At 36.6% G+C, this 23,313-nt stretch overlaps 1 protein-coding gene across 50 annotated transcripts in view; it reads right to left on the bottom strand.

Annotated features, from left to right (window-relative positions):
* KCNMA1 (potassium calcium-activated channel subfamily M alpha 1) overlaps window positions 1–23,313 on the bottom strand; it is a 439,218-nt gene that overhangs the window by 69,308 nt on the left and 346,597 nt on the right. For 18 of the 50 annotated variants that reach the window (XM_017746213.1, XM_017746214.1, XM_017746218.1 and 15 more), the window contains one exon: window positions 23,064–23,237. The exons of the other annotated variants lie outside the window; for them this stretch is intronic. In XM_017746213.1, the coding sequence (XP_017601702.1) occupies window positions 23,064–23,237 (174 nt within the window). The remainder of the gene's footprint in view (window positions 1–23,063; window positions 23,238–23,313) is intronic. 50 annotated transcript variants of the gene reach the window in all.

Below are 23,313 nucleotides of genomic sequence, written 5' to 3'. Positions count from 1 at the left end.
CCTTTACGGTTATTAACAAGTGGAACAGGTTCCAGGATTCCTTCAGTGGACTTGGCATCAATCAATGCATTAGTAGTTGCATTCTTGAATTGATATGAACATTTTGGGTAACTTGATCTAGCTGCATTCTTTACTTCTAAATAATAAGAAAAAATTTAAATTAATTTCTTTGTACTAAAAATTATTTCAAACCACAGGCATGAATCAATTTTGATATTATGTGGAAATACAGATATTAAAGCTTAAGGGATCAGTTCCAACAGCAGAAATAAAGGTTTATACCTGCAGCTCTCTTAGGTTAGGTTTCTTTTTTTTCCTCTAAAAATGACTCTTTATAAAAGAATACTTATAAAAGGATTATTCAACAATATTATCACCTTTAATATAATCCCATCCTGGGGTAAGTATATCTGAGGAAATACTTATTTCCCCCATGTTGATAAAGGCTTTGAGATGTACTGTCTGTGGAAGATGTTTATTTCTTTGAAACTACTGAAAATGACAGGGGAGGTAAAGCACTCTGCTGCTATTAAAATAAATAAGGAATCATAGAATACGTAAGGTCACCACTTCAAAACTGTGCAAGCATACTTATGGAATTAAACTGATGTTTAGGAACCCACATAAAAGTTGTTGAGTATTCAACAGCGCTGCATACTGTAAATTTCAGGAGGTCATAAATGGTGCCTCTGAAAAGAAAGTTAAGAAATTCAATTTCCTAAATATGGATTTAGCTTAAAACTCTTAGTCTTCCATTGATAATATATCAAGACTATTTAAACACCACCTCCCCCCCAACTAATACCTCTAACAAATGGTGCCCTCAGTAAAAACCAAAGACAAAATGTTTTTCTGGTAAAAATATGCAATAAAGGTCTTCTCCTAATGCTTGTTTCATTTTGAATGAGTATAGTATAGAGAAGAAGGTATGTAACTGAGCCACCAAGACCTTATATTTGGTTATGTATAATGAAGTAAGAAGGTTAGGTAAGGAGTGGTTGGTGGACTGATAAACTTGCAGCATTATTTCCACGTTTCAATTGCCTTAAAAATTCTATGGAGAACATTGAGCAGAAAGTAGAAGCAAAGTATTTGAGGAGGTCAGCATGTTTTCTGGGATCTTTGTCTAGTTTACCACCAGCTAGAAACACCATCTGGTAACAGCAGAGATAAGAAAATAGCATTCCCATGCTTGCCATTTCTCTTCAAGCACAAAATCTGTCTCTCTCATGAAAAAAGTAGTGTATAGGAATTACAAGAGTCATTTGAAGCTACTTTTCAACAAGGTTGAACTGGTTGGTAACAAAGCACCCATTCCAATTCTGTGACCTCTGAATTGATGGCTTGCTACTATTCTGAGGTCGATAGAAAAATTAGTGGGAAAAGAACTAGAGTCTAAATCACAACGTTTTTCAGCTTTTTACTAATAGAAGTAACATTTAAAGTATAATAACAATGCATATGCACTGGAGTTCATATATATTTTAAAACATCAAAGGAGAGTATATATCTTTGATTGGCAAAACTGCCACAAAAACCACTGTATAGAATATTGAACACACTACTTGAAAATTATCAATTTTACCTCAGAGTTACCAGGATTTTTATCAAATTTTGTACTTCTATTTTTTATATTCCTCCAAGTGAAACAATTTTCAGATGATAAAATATATCTGCAGAGACCTATCTCTCTACACATGCCACTGGTCAAACATGTATTTGAAGGCTTTGATATGCATCAACTCAGTTCTATTTTTAAAGTCCAGATAGTAATACTGGAAATAATCTTTAAAAATCCACATCCTGTATCAAAGTATCTTCATATGCAATGGAAGAAGACCAGAACCTATTAAGCTTATCAACCCTCCAATCAAGTTGTTCAAGAAACATCACAATCTTTTTACAGTCTCTCCTGGAGTTCAGTAAGTGATGGTTTCAGATACCAGACCTGACTATTAAGCAATAACCTTCCATAGCAGTGTATGTCTTATAGCATATTCCATGCAGACAAAAATCAAGCTTTCCCAAGATTTTGTGTTTGCAGTGGCACAGCATGTGTCAGAACAAAAATACCTGTCCTTTGGTAATGGCTTCATATCTGGAGCTTGGCATCATATTTAATAGCACCACATGATCTTGTTCACCAGGAAGGCAGACTGAGCTGCTTAAAACCTAAGTTACTTCCCCTTAGTTCCAACAGTGTGGACAGGTACTATTACTGAGCATGGGCATAACAAGTTGCCAATTTTTTCTTTGTCAAATTATTCTAGATTTAGAAGTTCTAACTACTGGTTTTATCCCATGACTTCTAGCCTCCTGCCTCTGACAGGAGCTCAGATCAATGTGGAAGAAGCCCCACAGTGGATGAGTGATGAAATTCTTCGTACATAGGACAATTTTCTTTCTTACTCCAACAATTTATGGCCCATGTCTTTTTACTCAATCTTCAAAAGCAAGGGTTACAGAATAATATTTGAATAACCTATCTTTGGTAGAGATAATAATCTCTTTCTCCCTTTCTCCTCAAATTATATATTTTTTACCACAGAAGAGTAAAACTGGTTACTCTTAGTGTAAATAGCCTGTCAAGCTATAGGTGCACGTTGTGCCACACACACCGGGGCTGTCAGGATACACCCTGAATTCCATGTGCAAGCATGGAGCTGTTGGATTAAGCAGTACTGTACAGTCGGGTGAGACACACAAGCCAACTTCAGCAGATACATACTACAGCGGGCAGAACCTAAAGCACTTACAGAGCATCCCACTGTTCAGCAAAGACTGTTGAGTTTTATTAATAATTTCTTTAAAATCCGATTGGGTTCTTGCACTACTGTGTGGACTGATTTCCATAGAAAACATATTTGGGAAACAAAGATTGCTGTTAATTATATGGAACTAAATACATCCTTACATATTGTCACTGCCTCACTAGGTTTGGCAATCAAACTGTCTGGATTGGGGTAATTTGTTGTACCACTGTGCAACATCAAATCACAACCTCCAAATCCACCAGGGTTCTCTTCCAAGTATGAGGTGAGTTTAGCACCAGTAAGTCTACTAAAACAGAACTATTTTTCTAGTTATAGTGAGATTAATTTCTTTTTATGTAATATGACATATGACTTTATTTCCACTGCAAATGGTCACAGGCCTGCATTATTTATGCTGCCAAAATTCCTTAGAACTGTTCAGTAGATTGTCATGCATCCATAAGGCATTATTATTACCTAAGAATATTTTGAGAGCCATTTTGAGAGCAAATTTTAAACTACTTTTTGAGAACAGTAAACAATAAGGAATGGGATAAAAGTAGAGTAAGGGTAAGAAATTCCATTTTCTGTAGTATTTTCTAATTGCACACTGGGTGAACACTACCTACTTTTAATAAATGCTGTACAGAATTTGCCCAAGAAGCCTGTCACCATAAGAGAAAGAAAAAATATTATGTATAAAATGTGATATATTAATGCAGTTGTAAAGGTATTTTGAAGTTGCATATATTCCTATTCCGTACCCCCACCCTCAGGAACTCCCTTTCAAGCTCAATGAATATACACTTGCCTACAGACTGCATTAGGGAATCATGCCTGTTTCTATTTCTATACATTTTATTTATTATAATGAAGATAATTTGAATTGCAATCTGCAACTCCCTGAACATTTTTAAAACAACAAATGTAGTTAAACTAATGCCTGTGGCAATATCTATTTATTCTTTGTGAGCATACACTTGCCATAACTTAAAACTGGGCTGAGCTTTAATTTAAATGTAACAAGGCAGAATACCAGTACAGTGCTTTCAACAAAATGGCTGAAACTGGCTTCAGCATGATTTGCCTGGAAGGGAAGATGAAAATGTGTTTTAAAGGAGAAAAAATATCCTGACCAAAACCAGACATTCTAAACAACCACCACTGATACCCAGTGCTCCTTTCCTCCCCCATCTCTATCAGCTGCTAGGCTTTCAGCACTGTTTTTCGCCAGACACTAGCACAGTGTTTTCCTTCATAGTCAGCCATCAGCCAGAGCTGTCACTTGCAGATACTTCATTTTTGTTTCAGTCTAATTCATACTGCACCCCCTTAATCTCTGTAGTGAGTAATGCCATGTCACTGTGAAGATATGTCAGATCCAGCACTAGAAATACAGAGTGTTTCTAACAGTTAAACTATCTTGGTTTGAAGAAATATTTTATTTCTTCCCCCAACTTAACCAATGTCTTTCTCCTAAACATCTTCTGAGCTGACCTCCAAAGGAGCAGTCACCATTCTGCAATGTGGCTCACCTTTCATGGGGTGGGGGGTGAAGACAAGCTGCAGCCCTGTATTACTAAATGCAAATAATCAATATGTTGATTGAGCTTTTGGCTACCAGAGTTCTTTTGATGGGAGTGACAGTGAGCATGACTTGCCTCATTCAATGACAAGGCTGTTCAGACTTTGCTACCTACCACTTTGTGAATCAGGCAACTGAAAATACCCACAGCAATTCCTCCAAACTGTCAGCTATTGCTGTGATTCCACCCAGCACCCCCTGTACAAGACAACAGATTAACCATTAGGCTAGATATGTTGAAAATATACAGCTTCAACCTTTCCCCAGCTAGCTCAGAGCGATGTATAGATGATTATTTCAACCGTCAGCTGCCGCATAGACTTAAACCTCTGCACAATAACTCCTGGATTCATCTGCCCCTTGTCAAACTTGCACAGCTTTAGTTTGAGCATACATAGTGTGGCAGTTTCACTGCGGATCTAGAATAATCCAGACGGCTGCTGTCTCTTTGTTAACAGGAAGCTAAACTGATGAGTTTGTAATGCATTTCTTATCAAAGGTAGTTTCAAAAAAGAAAATGTGCCAAATCAGTTGGAGGTGGAATTTAGCATAGTATTGAAATATGATTTAATCAAAACATTTGTTATTTGTTTAATAATGTGTTGTAATAACCCCCACATTATTCCTCCTCTAAAAATCATTTTATGCCAGTGAACTATTTATTTTACAAATTTACTTGGGTTTTTTTTTTTTTTGGCGGTAACAGATGTAATGAAACCATTGACTAGAAACTACAATATAATGGTGCTTGATGAGATACAAGAATGTTAATTTTAGAAACAGCAGAGCAGCGTTCACTTGGTGTCTGAAATGGTAATCTCAAATGAAACAGGATTGCTGCTTTTGTTTCTATGTGCATTACAAACTCAGAAAAATGCATTTCATTCTGGTTTTTTAATACAAAAAGATATGCTGCATATCTCTACACACTAGCACCATTAGAAAAGCAGGTGAGGCTGGCTTTTAGTTGCAGAGTGTGCCACTTGAAGCAGATAAAACATCAAGATCCAAGAATGTCAAGAATGCATCATATCAGAACCTCTTGCAAATACTGAATGGTGCTTACATGAGATATTCTCTTTGAAAGTGCAGATCAAGAAATATTTTTCTTTTCTCCTCTCTTTTTGTCCCAGGCTTGCACCTTTTGGTTAAAAGCACATAAAATTGCAAAACAAATGCATTGTGTCTACTACTTGCCCCCACCCCCCCTTTTTCTTTTTCTTTTTCTTTTTCTTTTTCTTTTTCTTTTTATTAGCATCCAATACTTAAATTTTGTATTAATAATACATGGTCTTTCAGTCTTAATTCTTCTCCCACGTAAAGAATTGAAACTCAGCCACAGATATATTCCTCATCTTTGCTTTTCCTTGAATGCTGTAAAAAACATAGTTAATAGCAAATGTGGAATCTTGCCATGCTGGATCCTGTTATTAATTTTAGATGGCTACTCTGATATTCAGTGAAATCATTAAAAACTTTAAGTTCCTGATCTTTTAGAGTAACTTGTATATAGAATGAAAGATAGACTACAAAGGAGTTTGGAAACCCAGCAAACTTTTAACTTAAATCTTTTGGTGAAAAAGGTCTGGGGTATAGCTTTACACCATTTGTATTTATTTTTAAGGGTAGAGCAGCTCTCTAAGGTTATTGTAGAAATCTGATATTTTTTCTTTGCTCCTCCAGTTTAATTCAAGAACATAACGATTATGCATGCTGTATCAGTAATTATCACTTCTCTATTACTATGATTTCTGCAAGCAAAGAAGTGGTTAAAGGTTGTCCAAATTGTGGTTGATCCAAAGTCCGCTTAAGTAAGAGAAAACATTTACACTGACTTCAATGGACTTTAGATGAGGAGCTGTTCATACCTCATGTATATGCTGTTATAAATGAGGAGAAAGCCTTTCCCATAATACAGCATTTTACAGTTGGCGTGTGCAATTTTGAGAAAGCCTTCTAATTTCATGGATCTGGTTTCTTGCTCTGATATAGAGGTATATAGACCACAGGACACTATTTGTACATAACAAACATCTCTTTCCCCTGCCAAATTTGCACAGTAGAAAAAAGCTACTTCAATTCCTAATCAAATCCTACTTTATATTTAGACTAAGTCATAGATCCATTGAACCTTGAACATCTTTTCTAAATCAGATTTTAGTATTCCCTCATACATTTTTCTCGATTTTTAGTCTTCATTCTCCACTGCCTTTTCAAATTATGATTCACTCTGTAATTGTTTATTCAAGTCATTATACTGTTATTGGAAAACTCAAATGAAAGTTAAAAAAAAGCAAAGCAGCAGTAGATTTTTTTCCCCCCTGTCCATTTAATTGTCGAACTGATTTCTCCACATGTTGTATCCATACAGAATACTATTTGGATAAAGTAAATTTTGTTTTGGGAAAGGGTGAAGAAATGGAGATGTGCCTAAACTGTAGAACTTAGAACATGGTCTGTTTTCAAGGGGGTCTGTTTCCCAGACAAACATCAAAGTGAAGGGAACTAACTTTGTCTTTTGAGAGTGCACTGCAGAGAATAACAAAAGTCAAAGTGTCTCATCAGTATGGCAAGTGTAAATATGCTGAGTTAAACTTTAAATTATGTTACTTCATTACAACAAGCTGTTCTGCTCTGAACATGGAGGAGGAGCTACAGAAAATGTTACCCCATGTGTCAAATAAGAGCTATTCAGACCCTGTGTTTCTTACCAAGTCACAAGCAGCTACGAACTACAATTTTGGAGCCCCAGCTTCTCTCTCTAGCAGAGCAAAGTACAGAAGGATTGCTCAAAGCCACATTAACATTTTAACAGACTACCTGATGATCCCATGGCTACAAGCAGAGGACTGGGAATCTCCTGACTGGGATTTAGTTTTACCACTGATCTTGGGTTATACAGCCTTGGGTGGCCCACTTGCAGTCAATTCTGTTGTGAAGGTGTTCCTTACTCAGAGATCTTTCTAAAATTCAAGTGACCAAATGATCTAAAATTGTGGCTGTTAATCTTTAATTTTCTCAGATCTAGCAGGTGTAAGTCTGTGACGTTGCTATTGCTGTTTGAAAACTACATTTGGAATACATTCCATAAAAATATACTATATTCATAAGTGAAAAGAGTGGATTGTTATTACAGTGTTTGGTGGTTTGGTTTTTTTTTTTTATTAGACACGAAAGTGTGCCTCTAACATTGAATAACTGTAACATCCTTTTTATTTCTGTGTTTCTATTTTCCTTCCTTAAAAAAATAGTGTTGATTAAAGGACGCTGATTTCCTTATGAGTGGCCCTTTGAAAGTTCCCCAAGGCAAGACATGTAAAGCCAAAAGGCACATCTTTGGGAGATTCTTTAAGAGTAGCAGCACAGAGCAAATGATAGTATTCCATGCATTGTCATAGACTATCCTTGTTTCAATGCACAGCAACCCAAAGTGTACTGTCCTTTGTCCTATTGCCTCAAAGAGGATTTTGACACCAACTATAAGGGATACAGAGGAAGAAGTTGCAGCACTAGCAAGGACACACTGCAGTTCTGCAGTTCTGCTAAATTGTAGGAGGAATCTGTCTTGTTTTTACAAAATTAAGGAAGTTTCCCCTTTGTGACTAAACACACTCACAACCTGATCAGTCACTGCAGAAAACAGTGAAGTTCTATTTGTGGACAAAAAATAAGCTACTATTTAAAAAAAAAAAAAAAAAAAAGAAATCTAAATTTGAAAGGCCACTCATCATTGTGCCTATGATCACTTTACTGTTTACACTCCCCCAGCTCCATTAAATTCCAAGAAAAATATACAGTGCCTTGAAGTAACTAAGGGTAAAAGTAAGCTCAGGAGTCCTTGGTGATTGCTCTGCTCCTCGGGATTAGAAATCTTGTATTTACAGCATAGATGGTGTTTGTCAGGAAGAGTATTTCAGTGCACAGGAAAGTGATAGTTCCATGCCTTTGGAGCACAACTCGGCAAATTTTAGCTCGGTCTTGCTGCAACTGTTTCCTTCCTGTGAATATTTGGAAGGGTAGATTTCATCCTGCAGAAATCTCATTAGAATTATTACTTTTGTTTTCCACTCAGAAGTGCCAGTTTCTCTTAACAGCTTAAAAAAAACAGATTTGCAGTGTAATTGCAACCTGCATATCCTAAAGTTTTAAACCGAAATAAAATTTCATCTACCTTGCTCATTAAGAAGACATACTAGGTGTCCCTGCCAATACCACAGTGAAGTAAAGATTTTCCAGAAACTTCTTGTAAGTCCAAGAGACTATATTCCTAAATTTTAAGATTTTTTTTTTTCTAATTCTTCCTCTGCTACCCATGAGTTACCTTACTTTTGAAAACTCACTTGAGAAGATTTGGCTGAGATTGTTTCTTTTTTAACTAGGTGGTTAATATCTGACCGATAAATTGGGGTTTTCTTCATAATTTTTTTTACTTTTTAAAATTTGATACCATTGAATTTATTTTGGCTTGTGTTTAATCTTTGTAAAAAAGGGTGTAGAAGTGTCTGTGTCTCTGAACAAGAACTGAAATATTAACATTTAACTCTGGCTTTCGTATTGTTAGTCTTATTCAGTTTTCACCCACATCAGTGGAAAAACTTCCATTTACTAAACTTTCACAGGCTCAGGCTCAGTGATCCCCAATCCTCTTTAAGGCTTAGCTGTAGTATTCCTCTGGGATGGAGGTCTTCATACAACTATTAACTTGTGAGGCCATCATATCATTTCATATGTAAAGTATAAAATGCTGTGCCTATTTACATAGGTTCTAGAGACAAGTGCTTACACTGGATATACCTTTCTGGAGAAAATTTAGCACAATTAAAAAGAGCCATCTGAATTTTTTTTAATAAATTTTTTTCCTTAGCAAAGCAGTACATAATGAAGTTCTTGCAGGCTTTTCAGCCACTACTGATTTCTAAGCCAGCACCACCACCTGCTGGTTACAGGGAGTTTCAATGTGCTGTTTTCTGGTCTTCAAATCTATGCAGAAATATAGAGCAATATTTCTCAGCTGTTCTTATACACAGAAATGTTGTTACCAGAAGAGATTTTTAGCAGACTGGTTGCAGTTTAACAATACTCTATTATCTGAATTATGGCTTTCATAAGAGCAGGGAATGTTAACAAAGAAATTATTTTATGCAAAGTACTGTAAGTCACAGGGTAAACATTAAAATTAATCAAATAGATTGAACCTGTTGTATTAAAACGCCTATTGGCACATATGCTGGCTTTATTACTTACAGATACATAGTTAAATACTCTTTATAACACTAAGAAATTAATATATTTTTTTTCTAAGTGCTCCCTACTTTACTGTATTCCACAATGTACTCCATTCTTGTGAGGCTTTTTTCTTGCTCTGAACAAATGCATCTAAAAAACCAAAACCTCCTGTTAAATCTATTAATATAAAAACAACCAAGATATAAATAACTAAGATTAAATCTATAAAACAACAGCAAAAATAGTGATAGCAAAAATGGAGATGGAATATAATCAATTGCCATGGAAATTTAGGGAAGTACAGTACATAATTTCTAGGTACATACTGGCAAAAAAAGAGGAAGTAAAACAGCACAATAGTAAAAAAACCCCCCAAAACTCAAATCTCTGCAAAAACTTCACAGTAGTCTGGCTGAAATCGATTGCTATGGGAAGCAAGAGCGCGCAATCCACCACATAAGGGTGGAAAATAAAGCAAAAGCTAAGAAATCCAATGGTGAAAAATAATAACAATTTTACTAACATCATCATTTTGATTTCTAAAAGAAGGAATACTCAAAAGGATGGATGTATATAGCAAGGATCACATTTTTCAAACATAACATGAAAAGGCTCAAAATACCTCCACATAAAATAAGAAAATGACTTTTATGAATTCTCTCTAATTTTCCTATTACTAAAAAAATCTACTGTACTGATAAGACTGAAATTTCTGCAGCAACTAGGGTTCAACTCTTTTGAAATATTGTAAGAGGGGAAAGCATGCTATCTCATATTCACTTCATGTAATACCAACTATAATGGTATAAAATTACACAGGCTAGCTACAGAGAAAGAAAGCAAATAATGCTCAATCTATCCAGCTAAACTGATATCAATGTTTTTTAAAAAAATTAAAATACATATGTTTTGTCCTTTTAGTTTTTACTTTGATATTAAAAGCTACAGGAAGATGCCAGCCTTGCTTAGTTCATGACAAGGATCAGACAGATCACAACCCATGATGAATAACAGCCTCAGAAAGAAAATTTCATCAAACCCAACTGCATCGTGCTTGGTACTGCTGAATTCATTAACCAAACCCTGATGAGAATATGGGTGTTACCAGAGAAGGAGAAGGGAACCCAACACTGAGCACCCTCACTGTCAGCACACAGTGCAATGAACCAAGAGGAAAAGAAAGAAGGCAGTGGAGAATTTGAGAGAGAGAGAGGATTGTCAAGGTGTTGAATTAGCAGGTTACTTAGATGTGTCTTGTAAAACACTTGCTGTGCTCAGCACAAAAATCACTTATACACTATGAGTGTACAATTATAAAATTAAATACAGGTGATGTCCCTTTTCAAAGCAGGTAGCATGATAAGGAAGAAAGACTGATAAAATTAAAAAAAAAAAAAAAAGGAAAGAAATTTCTGCAGGAAACCACTGAACTTCCAACATTTCTGTTCTATTACCACACCATTTTCACAATAAAGTCTACGATCACCTGGAGCTGAGGAACTCTCTGCAACAAAGAAAAAATTGATGTATAAAATTTCATAAGATTTACAGGTCAGTTACTACCCTAAAAGTAACTATATCAACCACAAATGCCACAGGATGCCAATATATTTGGAAATACTGTTGCTGCCAGATGTTTTGAGAATCAGATACTGAAAGCATCCAGAAATTCTATGCTCAGGGGACACTGACAGCTGTCAAGAAAGTCATCTTCCAAAATCAAATTGCTTGGAGCTCTACCTCTGAGGATTTTATTTTGTCCTGTTTGAGGAGAAAGAAGAGGGCAGACAAAAGACTCATATGCTAAAGGAAGATTAAAACCAAATGCATATTTTGACATATTTTATATTCCTCATGGGCAGAACTCAAGGATACTGACCCAAGGGACAATTTCAAGATGTTTCCTGAACAGTATGTGGGGCTTGAGTATTGAGGCTGAATATACGAACCTAAAGATATGATTCTGGCATGCCCTCAAGCTACAATTTTAAATGCAAAACAAGAATTTTGGTATCTATTTAGCAGCAGAAGTACCAGTAAAACTGTGGATGAATGAGCTGCAGCATTAAAAGATTCAATCAGCCAATAAAAAAGACCTTTAAAGTTTGATCAGCCACTAAACACACCCACACTAGAAATCCCGAATCCAAAAACAGAGTAGGCACTTTCATTAAAGTAGGAGATAGTATTTTCAAGCATTATTCAGAAAAAACAGAAAGACAGAAAGTTCTCCACAGACCATGCTCTAATAAAAAACTACATGTGGTAGTGGTAACAGTGGAGATCTGAAACAAAAATTAAAATAATCCTATGCTTGAAACAGGCAAATTCAGGTAAAGGGAGTTCTGAGAACGCCGTAACTATATGGTAATGACATACTGAAGTGCAGATATGGCACAGAATTCATACTTCATAAATTAACATGCAGAAGGATCTGGTGTCAGCAGGTTAAAAGAATGTCAATCCCTGCTCTTACACAATTTCACACTGATGTAATATGAGTCAAGTCCAGACTATGTGATTTGATTCTTGGCTTGAGTCTTCCCCAGCACCGCAAATTGTTTGTTCATCTACTCCTCTTCCAAACATAACCAAGGGTTTCTGCTGAGTCATGTAACTCTCCAAAGTGTAAGATGCCTGCACATTGGACTCCTTGTATGGAAGGATCCTGTTAAATAGTGAGGATCACATTACTGACTGCAGGCTCTGCAATCTTTGCACTATGATTATCATTGCAGAATCTGTGCTGAGAACATCTGTCCCAGCCCTACTGTCTTCTCATCTTTTCTCCTTTGTCTGATTGAAGAAATCAGTTAAGGTATATCTTTGTTACTCAGGGCAGTGAGACTCTTGAATACAAATAATCAAAAAATATATAATGAAATTCTTCATATATGTATTTATTTGCTTTTCCTTGAATAACTTTTCTATGGAACACAAGTTTTGGTGGAAAAAATTCCATCTTTTACGAACTACTGAAAAATTTAGATCTTTAGCAAATGAAAACTGATTTAATTCCCTGCAGAAATTTGTTTGTAAAATGAAACAAAAATTACACTTTCACGTCTCAATTTACACAAAACATCATTTGTCAAAAATAAAACATCAATAGAACTCTTAAAATGTGCAACCTCACACAACAGGGTAAATACTTTTTTCTGTGGAATATCAAAAGCAGTTCTTAGCATCCAAGAGTTTGCAAACTATGTCAGTCATTGGAAAGCTTATTGGCTTTGTTCAGAACCAAGTAAAAAATTGTTTCTTGTTAAAAACAAGACAAGATAGAAGAATGGTTAGGAGTCAAAGTCCATTATTGATGAGAAATATTAGCATGTCATCTGAAAATTTGGGAAAACGTCCCGGATGTTGGAAAGGACAATCTGTAGTGGGAGCCAGAAAAGTATATCCTGCTCTATTCAGCAGTGCATCTCACTTCTTCTCACCCTTCTGCTGTCTCATCATGTGAATTATATTCATTTTCATACCCTACAATTCTAAATAAATACTGTATTACTTCCTTGCTGCCACCCATCTTGTGATTGACTGATCACAGAGAACCTGGCAGTCCTTGCACGTTCTGGTAAATCAGGAATAATTCTAAAAGAGGTAAAGCATGAATAAAATAAAAAAATAATCTTTGGACAAATGCCTGCTAATGAAATATGCTATCAGTTTGCAACTATGGATTTACCACATATTACTCATGGAACAGGAATAAGCATCATCTCTACATCAGGCTCAAAACTTGCAATTGTTTTTACTCTCTTCAAGAAGAATCTTTGTTCTATCAGCTGATAAAACTTTACCAGCTAGGAAAATCTTTATCTTGACCTCTAAATTACTGTCCATGTGTCACAGCTGCTATTTCTACCAAATGACCAAGCAGTACATCTCATAAGGGATCATCTCAGTGTGACATAAGGAGGGCTAATTTTACACTAAACTATGTCCATTGTTAGATGTCACACCCATTGGTTCATTCTGGCAAGAGTTTGCTCAAAAACAGAGCCTCCATTTCCTGTTGCCAGGGTTCCTCCATAGCATATGGTGATGTAAAATCTCTCTCCATATTGTCAGACATGCTGTGTCAGGGAACATATAACACCACTGAGTGAGAGTGTGCAGATAACGTCAGGAACATGGGAATGGAGAAAAGAACATGCTTAGCGCAAGCAAAATCTTTTATGCAAGAATGAACAAAGAAAATTGCATGACAAAGATCAAAGATGCTATAATGATTTTTTGGATTTCCTTCAGTTGTTCTATACAGTAAACATGTTCTGCATTCCAATTAAAGTTCAGAAGCAGCTAAAAACTTCAGATGATTTAAAAAATATGGCAGCAGAGACAGTTCTCTGCCGATGCAGATAAACCCAAGTTATTCCTGCCCTCTCAGATAGTATACCCTTTCTAAACCTCTCTAAATTAGACAGCAGCAAGGCAGTTATGGTAATTTCTCCACACCTTCTTTCTGTCATGTACCCCATTTCACTCTCCTCTCGTTCTTGCTGTGCATCTATGTTCTTCTTAAGCAAAGATCAGAAAATCTGAAAATTGGCCTCTGAAGGGGAATAACTATGTCAAAAGGACATTCAGGTTTGTATTTAGGACTTCAAAGTGTAAAGATCTCAAAGCACTTCTTAGCACACAGTGTAATAATATAGAATAATAGATTAAGAATACAGTATTTTCAGTCTCTGAGGGGAAAAAGACCTATAGTCACGTAGTAAGTTGGTGGCACAGTCAAGATTGGGATCTTTGCCTTGGGGCATTTTTGTTTCCCATTTGCCTAGGTAAAAATTCCAGTCAAACTAAAATGCACACAGGAGTGTTTGACCAGATAACACTGGACACATCTTACACAGTAATAAGGCTTTTCCCACCCTTCCTTTTCAGAATAATAGTACTGTACTAACAAGACCTGATCAGTATCAGTGAAGCATGTCTGTGTGAGGTAGCACACATGATGTTCCCTAAAATCTTTGATAATAAGTGAATCACAGACTTACAGCATTCAATAATAAGTAAAGTATCATAAGGAAAGATACATCATTGTATTATAAAAAAAAGAATGCTAAAAGAAGCTGGTGAATAGTCTCAAAAAGTGAAAGGATGACTAACATTTAACGTATTATAAAGGGTATTATCAAACAGTTAAGAACTAACATACTAAAATAAATATATTTATGATTTCTTAAAAATAAATTAAAACTTTTCCTCATGTGTTCTGTCCAACTCCCTCCTGTCTACTATAACCCAAATCAAAGCAACAATACAGCATGGGTGCTTGTTTGGTGGCACTTCAAGAACCACATATGGAGTTACATGACAACAGTCTCCTCTTTTCATGCAGAACATAAATAATTCAAGAGGTTGTGTTTCCTGGCATATGCAAATACCCCAGAAGGTTCTAGGTACTCAGTAGAAAATACAAAGACCCAGAAAAATTGTCTTGTAAGTTGCTTCTGACTTCTAGACTGGGGCTGAACCACTCTGCTGGACCCACTCTGACCTTGATAAAATCTGAAGATCTCTGGTTCTAATTCAGTTGATGCTCCTAGCCTAGGTAAGAAATAGGTTGGCTGCCCCTGCTTCCAGTTCTAGAAGTATGAGCCACATAATATTTATATTAGTGACTACTAATGTCACTACTGACCTGATTGAAGGTATGCACACATCAAATATGCCAGGGGTCTCATGGAATAATCAGATGATGGATCCATTGTGTTTGATTTTTTCCATCTTTCTCCTGTTTTTACATGAAACTGCATCAAAAGCAAAAACACTGCTATATATAATGCAAGGGCTTTCATTCTAGGAGGTTTTTTACTAAACTGCATTCCGCTTTATATGCTGAAACTATACTAGTGTATACTTCAATGAGCACCTCCTTCTACACACTACAATACCTTCAGATTACATGAAATGTGTAAGACCTAGGTCAGAACATTTCTTTTTCTCTCAATCTGAGGGGAAATATTCCAAGCCAGTGAACATGTTTTTTTCTTGAATTATAAAAAGAGCCAAACAATAAGAATATAAAAATAAAATAAATTACAACAAGAGCATGAGATGTACAGGGTTTACAAATCAAAATTTTTAGTTTTGAAATAATTAGAAAAGAACATGAATTACATATCAAATTGTCTCTGGGATTAACATGAGCTGATAGCTTTCTGCTGTTGTTGTTCTAATATTAATTTGAGACCTTGCCCAATAACATCCACACAAACTAGCTAAGAGTCAAAATGGCAATCAAATTGGGGGACCTATCCTGAAAAATGGTACTAACAACTTCCCAGCATCAATGAGCTTCTCAATCCTGCAGCTGTTTTAAAAAGCTTCCTCCCAAAGGCACATTTAGAACTAAATTAAATGCATCTTTGACTTAATTAACGTTTTAAATGATAATGAATACAATGTAGATTCATAGAAAGCATTTACATTGCATTATAAAACTGATAAAAATTTAATAACTCTTTGTTAATAAGTTATGTCTCTCCAGACCCATAAAGCCTAAGGCAGTCAATGCTGTAGTCTAGGGTCTAATCCAGGTTCCCAATGCAGGTGGTATAAGGAGGCAGGAGACTGACTTGACACTTGACATTTGCTCTAAGCCTGCTCTGGATCAAGCCACTGCTTGTTCATAAATACTTTACTTCATATAGTAAAGGTCAGAATTTGGGCTCAAGGCAGGGCTATGACAGAAATGCTCAAGCTGAAACTGAGCCAGCTCTGGCATCTGTCGCTTGAAATAGCTCGGAAGCAGTAGAGAAGGAGACCTAACCGGCCAGCATCTGTCCCACACCAAGGAGGTAACAGAAGAATCTGCTGCCTGGTGGTAAGAAACTGTCATGGTGAGTTTCACGACAACCAGCCACACTCAGGAACTAAAAATGCAAACAGAATTTCCATGTCACCTTGCATAAGAACCTCTGCTAAATTCACTCCACAGGATACAGACAGCACCTTTCCTAGCTTGTCCTCGTAAAAGCAAGCCACTCACTAGTCCCTTCCTGTGACCCTGGCAAGAATTACTACTCAACAGAAAGGCCTAAAGGAATTAAATGCAGACTTCTTGATCTTTCCTTCCCCCACTACTCCAATTCTTCAAAGGTTTCATCGCTAAACTTAGCAGCGCCTCCATCCCACAGCAATGTGAGAGTTTATCTCCTTATTACAGACATCACAAACTGGGCAGAGCTCACTCTCATCAGCATAGGGGTATATATGCTGCATCACAAAACTCATCTGAAAAAGTACATGCCTCATTATTTATATAATCTAGCAATAAGCAAGATTGTCTCATTTTTACCATTCTACCATCTGAAAACAGCTTGGTTTGGAGGGGTTGTTCTGGTTTTTTTTCTACTACTGCATTTCTACATCTCAGTATTCACCTATATGCTCATACTATGCCCAAAAGAAGCTTAAATAATTTAGCAGCACTCAGGTTCTGTTAAAGTATAGAACAATAAAAGGGATTGATTTTTTGTCTCAGAGCCAAACTACACAGTTGGAGTCACCTATTGCAAAATACCTATTGTTTCATGTTGCTTTTTCCCCCCCTTTAGATACTTGGAGACTCATGAGGGCATATACCAGTCCATTCTGATCACTGCTTCTATCTCTATGTTATCAATACAGAGAAAAGTACAGTTGCATCAAGGAAGGGATCACCTGGAGGGCTGCACGTCAAGAGGGCAAGAAAGGCAGACAAAGGGTTGGCTCAGTGAAACCACTGTTGCAGCAAGCAGCTCTTGAATGCTAGTTAGGACTGTGATTGCATTTATTGAGACAATTCATCCTATCTTCTTTAGTGGAAACACCAGCATCTTTGTATGACTGCAACAAGGAGAAGAAGATGGAAAGAAAGTAGGCTATGCAGAATTGCAGATATAAATTAAGCCTGAAAGTAGAACAGTAATTTTCAGTCCCAGGAAAGCAGATCTCATGGTGTCTGGCTTCTGATTTGCCAGTACCAGGCTATGGAGCTTGACTTCGTGACAGTGGCTACACCATAAGAACCTCTATAGAAAAGCACAGGATTCTCCCACAGTGGTATTTTTTTCAATTGTTCCATTTTCTGGTTTTATACTTTAAAACCCCACTGTCCAGTTTCAGCAATACCAGCTTTCTTGACAGTGGTTCATTCTGAGAAGATGGCTAAGGAAGGTGATTCCCTTCATTCCCCAGTAGCAACAGACACTATGTTAAGATGTGTATGCTTGATTTCTTTTTCAGTTGTACTGGACTTGTATCTTAACTGAGTTATCTAAAATAGTATTTTTTTCCAAAAAACTGGTAACCAAAATAAACACAGATATCCACTTTTACATTATTTTCAGTATTTTGAAAGGCAAAACATAGTCTTGTAGAAGTATTTAGAAGAAACATCATAGTCATATCAGTTTTCATAAATACAACACTGAATGCATGGAAACAAACATAACTGAAGTAAAACTGTCACCCTAAAAGGACAATATTTGGAACCAGTTTTACATAAATTAATATTTCACTCCCAGGCTTATTATTTATATTCTCTGTGCCTTTGAATTACCAATTTATTGGTAATTTATTATTACCAATAATAATTATGTCTCATTCTAATGTTCCATTTTCATTAATCTCATTAAACAAACAAACAAAAAAGTTAGGCTACACAACATGGTGTGCTCTCATTGTCCAGTATACAGAGGTGGGGTCACTCCATAGGAGTGAACTGTAAAAAACACAACAATCTGATAATAATCACTTGTTTAGGACCTTATGCCATTTAGAAAGGAGAGCATCTGTCTTTCCCAATTGTTTTAATTTCCAAGACCAAATTGCTTATTTCTTCCTTCAATCTCTTCTTCCTCAAAACATTAAAGGCATAATGTTGGCCTTTTATACAGGACAAAGATGAGACAGTGTGACCGCAGAGAGATCAGTGGGTCATATTAAAGAGAAAGGATTTATGCAGCATATGCAAAAGTAAGGTTTTCAAAGCAAACAGGTCTACTTCCCTCCTGTGGCCACTGAAGAAGTCTCACAGCTCAGAAAAGGTGTGTAGTGGGAGAGAGCAATGGTACTACCCCACCTTGTCATAATTAGAGCATTATGAATATAAGGTAAATGTCATTATATGCATAGCTGGACTGAGCATCTCATAGTCTCTAGCTACTACAAGGTGGTATGCACATCCTGTAAAAGGCAAACCATTGTTGCTAAGGGGTGAACAGAAGATTCTAGCACTGAAAGTTGTCTCCTGACAGGTCACATACCTGCCTTTCCCTCACCTCTACTCATGCATGACAGCAAGTAGCTCTTGTCTTGGCTACTACAGCAGGACTAGAGAAGCAGTAGGTTAGAACAGCAGAGGATACATCCTCTGTAGAAAGCAGAGGATACTCTCTTGCATTCTAGGAGAAATAAAGAGTATGCTGGCCTTTCAGTCAGTAATTCAGGAACCTGGGACTTAATAATTGTCAACTCATTTAGAAAGCCCAAGCATAGTTGTACAACTGGTTTTAGATATGCTGACCAATGTCTGCGTGTGCTATGCATCCATCTCTCTGGATAAATCAGTAAGTTATACATCATTTCAGCTCTCAGTATAGAATTTGGCTTTTTCAGTTGCAAAGATACACAGGCAGAGTCTAAAGTAACACAGGTCAGTGAAGAAGCTGGAGGTTTTCTTGGCCTAACTTGCTAAGGTCACATTGCCAGATATAGTTTCAGTGCAGTTTACCAACCTTACCCAAAATGTTCACCTAATCTTGCAGAATGGGATTTTAGGTCCTTTGAGAAAGAGTCAGCTGCTAACTTGTCTGTACAGCATAAAACATGTGCTGACACTAGAAGACTATATGGAATATATGGCTTTAAACCGGGTCTGGCACACAGGTACATACATGCTTTGCCTACTTTCAAAAGTTAAGCTTTCTCCTACTTGTCTTAGCATGGTCTTTCCATGTAAGATGTCTAAGAGTCTGGGCTGAACCCTGAATTCAAAATACAGTAATAATTAATCTTGTCCTTTGTCTCCAGAGATCCCTGATATTCACCAAAGCAAAAGTCCTCTCACAAAGCTTCTCAGAACTATCAGAGCATGCCAAAGCATGTTTTCTTACAAGCTGAATTAGATATGTCTGGGCCTAATATCAAGAATATCCTTGAAAATTTACATTCCCATGGCAGTGGGTGCAGTGACAACTTTAGGGAGGGTTTCCTTTAGGAACATGAACTTTTCATGTTTCTGAGAAGCACAGCCATATGGTGATGAAGAAACACAGAAATTAAATGGTTCAGGTTAAGATTCTGCCTGTATCAATTAATTATTTGAATGGCATCCCCCAAGACTTGGCACAGACCTAAGCAGAAACATCACACTGTTAATAAGATAATTTCTTTGTACAAACCACCTCAGGTTTTTCAGTGGCTAAGTGCCTCTCTTCACTCTAATTGACTTGAGTCTACAGTGCAAAAAGTACTTGGACCATTTGCTGTTCATGTAGCAATCTACCAAATACAGCTAAACCTGAAAAAATGTAGACACAAAAAAAGACTTAAAATTCTCTTTCCTTACATTTAGAAGAATTATAAGCAATTTTCCAGAAAACAGCCTATAAAGTCAAAAGCTCTTTTAATGTAATTATATTTAATCAAGACATGATTTTCATTTGCTGAAAGTAGAAACAACAATATAATAACAGAGAGACTCATTCACAGTGGAAAATACACTGCAAGTGTTACTTTCTCTGCAGATTATACAATTAGTAGACTAAATCCTGTGTACATCATTGAATATGTAAATTGATACCTTCTACTCAACATCTGATTTTTAGGAACAGCACTAGTTCTTACAAAAACTACTCATTGTTTCAAGAAGCTTCATACAGTGGTCTGTGATTTTATTTACCTTGGAAAAAACCCCTGCTTTTATAATCAAAAGTTTAAAAAAAAAAAAAAAAAGGAAAGAAAGAAAGAAGTGCATTAAGCAATTGTAGAAGCAAACCAACTGAACTGGGGCACCATGACCAAAGCAAGCCCTGTAATAGTATAATGACCTTTAATGAGTGTCTGGGGAAACAATACAGTCGTAGCATAAAAGACAAAGGGCAAAACCCATCATGGCTCCACTGACACTAATTCAAAATGATTTTCAGAACAACTAAAGAATGTAAGAGAGGTAATCTGATCCACCAATCTGACCTCACTTTGATTCTGGGGCCCTGCTGCTGCCATTTCTAATTGTCAAACACTCTACATTTCACATCTGCTCATATTTAATGAAAAGCTGACTCTCCCCACCATTCTTTGAGCTAACTAGCTCTGTCAAGATGGGCATCATACGACCCCTGTGCACTGCAAAGAAAACACACTGATTTCTATTGAAGCCCTGCCAGTGCAACGTTGCGTGTATATATATTTTTTAATTGGAAAAGAAAGGCTTATGCTGCTTTGCAAAGAGTGTGAATTGGTATTGATTTTTGTACTTATTATTAACAGTCAAAGGTGACTAGTCTCACAAGGGGAAGACTGAGATCTCTTTTGATTTGATGGAGTGATGAAGGGGGGAAAAGGCCCTTGAAGGATAGGATGCTAAAAATCCTCAAAGCTGTCAATATCACTTATCCTTCAAAATATAACATAGCTCTAACATGTTTCCCAAAAAGCATTGGCTTTTGTTGGAAATAATACCATTATTGTGGAGGGTTTTGGCTCAGCAGGCAACACAATCAAAAATGTTTACTTTATCTGCCTCTGTACAGTCTTAAGTGGACTTGAAAGCTATAGTAAACCTACAAATTAGTTTTTCTTTCCTTGCCAAGCAGTGCTAATGGCAGAAATTCTACCCACTTGCAGGGGACAGATTAATTTATCCTAATCTGGTTGCTGTTAACACCAGTGCCAGGACCCAGCCCCATACTCTCTGTACCAGTCCGTATTCATACAAACTCTACCACACACTGTGTTACTGAGGCTGTTGCACTGCTTAAAAAACTGCCTGCAGCAATTCTCAATACAGGAAGGTTTCATGTTCACTTTTCTTAAAAAAATATGTTTTGCTACATTTTACCCTGATAAAAGTCACTTTAAAGGATAAAACCTCCTGTGATTTAGAACAGGACTTAAAACGAGAAACCATCCACCTTATGGTGATACATGAGTTGCAAACAAGTAGATAACTAGGATGTTCAGAGTGCTTATACACCAATAGAGAGAAATGATTTTTGGTAAAATCTCTAAGAAATCCTATTAGAATACTTTTTAATTAACACAGTCTTCAGACAAAAAAATAGAACAATTATAGGATTGTTATATTTGTGACTGGAAAAACAGTTCGTAAGTCAAAATAGTTAAAGCAAAGTCATTCACCAGTTGGACTACATACTGCAATACCTATGGTACCAAAAGACAACCAGGTGCATAATCTACTAACTACATCATATTCTTCATAGTGGAAGGCACTTTCATCCATAATGACTTGCCTTGTAAAATGGACATGCTTCCTGATCAAAATCCCAATGTATACTCATAGATGTACCTGAACAATTTTATAGCTTTTCTTTGCCATTTGGGTAGGGACAGGAAAACTGCTCCTGTCCCAAGACATAGTTTTGCCTGTTAAGAATAGCTAAAGAGGACAAAAAAATGAAACAAACAAACAAACAAACAAAAAAGCCATTTAACAATCTTCCCCAGTTGTTGACATCACAATGATAATCCAAGCTTTGGAGTCCCTACAGTTTGTCCAAAGAATTAATGGCCATGCAGAATTGTTCTAGGTTCTCTGTCTTTCCCCTCTCAACTCTGATCTTTCAAAAAAACCTTCAGGGCATGTTCCAAAATGTTACTGTCCTATGGAACATATTCTACATTTAATTTCAAAACATTTGTCCCAGGGATTTGCATCAGGCTAGTTTTTCTAAAAAGCACTACAAAAAGTACAAGCATTTCTGTGGTTTCAGTTTTAGATGAAAAACCCTGCCTTACTGAGAAGGGTTACAAACAAAATTAATGATAAAAGTGGCAGCACAGAATAGAGTTCCAGCTACTACAGTTCAGCTACTACGTTTTATCCTGTATATTTATCCACTGCCCATTGCGTGGTGCTTTAGTGCCAGCATTATTAAAGCTACCCACTTGGCACCAGTCACAGATTAAGACACAGGCCTGGTCCTCCACTGAAGCACTTCTTGTTTAATTAATGACAATTTGTATTGTATTAATCAAATAGAAAAGGTGTCACCACACTGCAGTACTAAGGTCCTGCAGGCTATTGCAAGAGGATGCTTCATAAAGAGCACACAAAGCAAAATAATGATTTACATTTTTTTGCATTAAAAATAAAAACAGAAATATAAATACAGAGCTGTAATCAAATTTGGGGTTGATTTTTTAAAAAAGCATCAGCCCAGTAAAACTCACAGACTATAATGCACGACACAAGACGGGGATGATACCACAGACACCACAGACATGGAACAGCATGTGTTGGTGTTAAAACTTACAGGCACGTAAACTGGTGGAGCAATCATTAACAGAGACAGAAGAAAGTGGGAAGGCTCTCTCAAGGGTGTCCATGTTACTATGTACACTGCCTGACATGCAAGAGCAGTCACGCTCAGAGCGTCCGCAATCAAAACAACATGCCAGTCTCATTCTCTTGTAGATGGACATCTTGGCTATAACCATGTGTTGGATGGGAGGAGAGGAAGAGCAGCAGGTTAATGGCAAGGTTATATATATAACAAGGCAGCT

Source organism: Corvus brachyrhynchos, unplaced genomic scaffold (genome assembly GCF_000691975.1).
Source record: "Corvus brachyrhynchos isolate BGI_N302 unplaced genomic scaffold, ASM69197v1 scaffold279, whole genome shotgun sequence".
Lineage (NCBI taxonomy): Eukaryota > Metazoa > Chordata > Aves > Passeriformes > Corvidae > Corvus > Corvus brachyrhynchos.
This window is presented reverse-complemented; position numbering and strand designations above follow the sequence as displayed.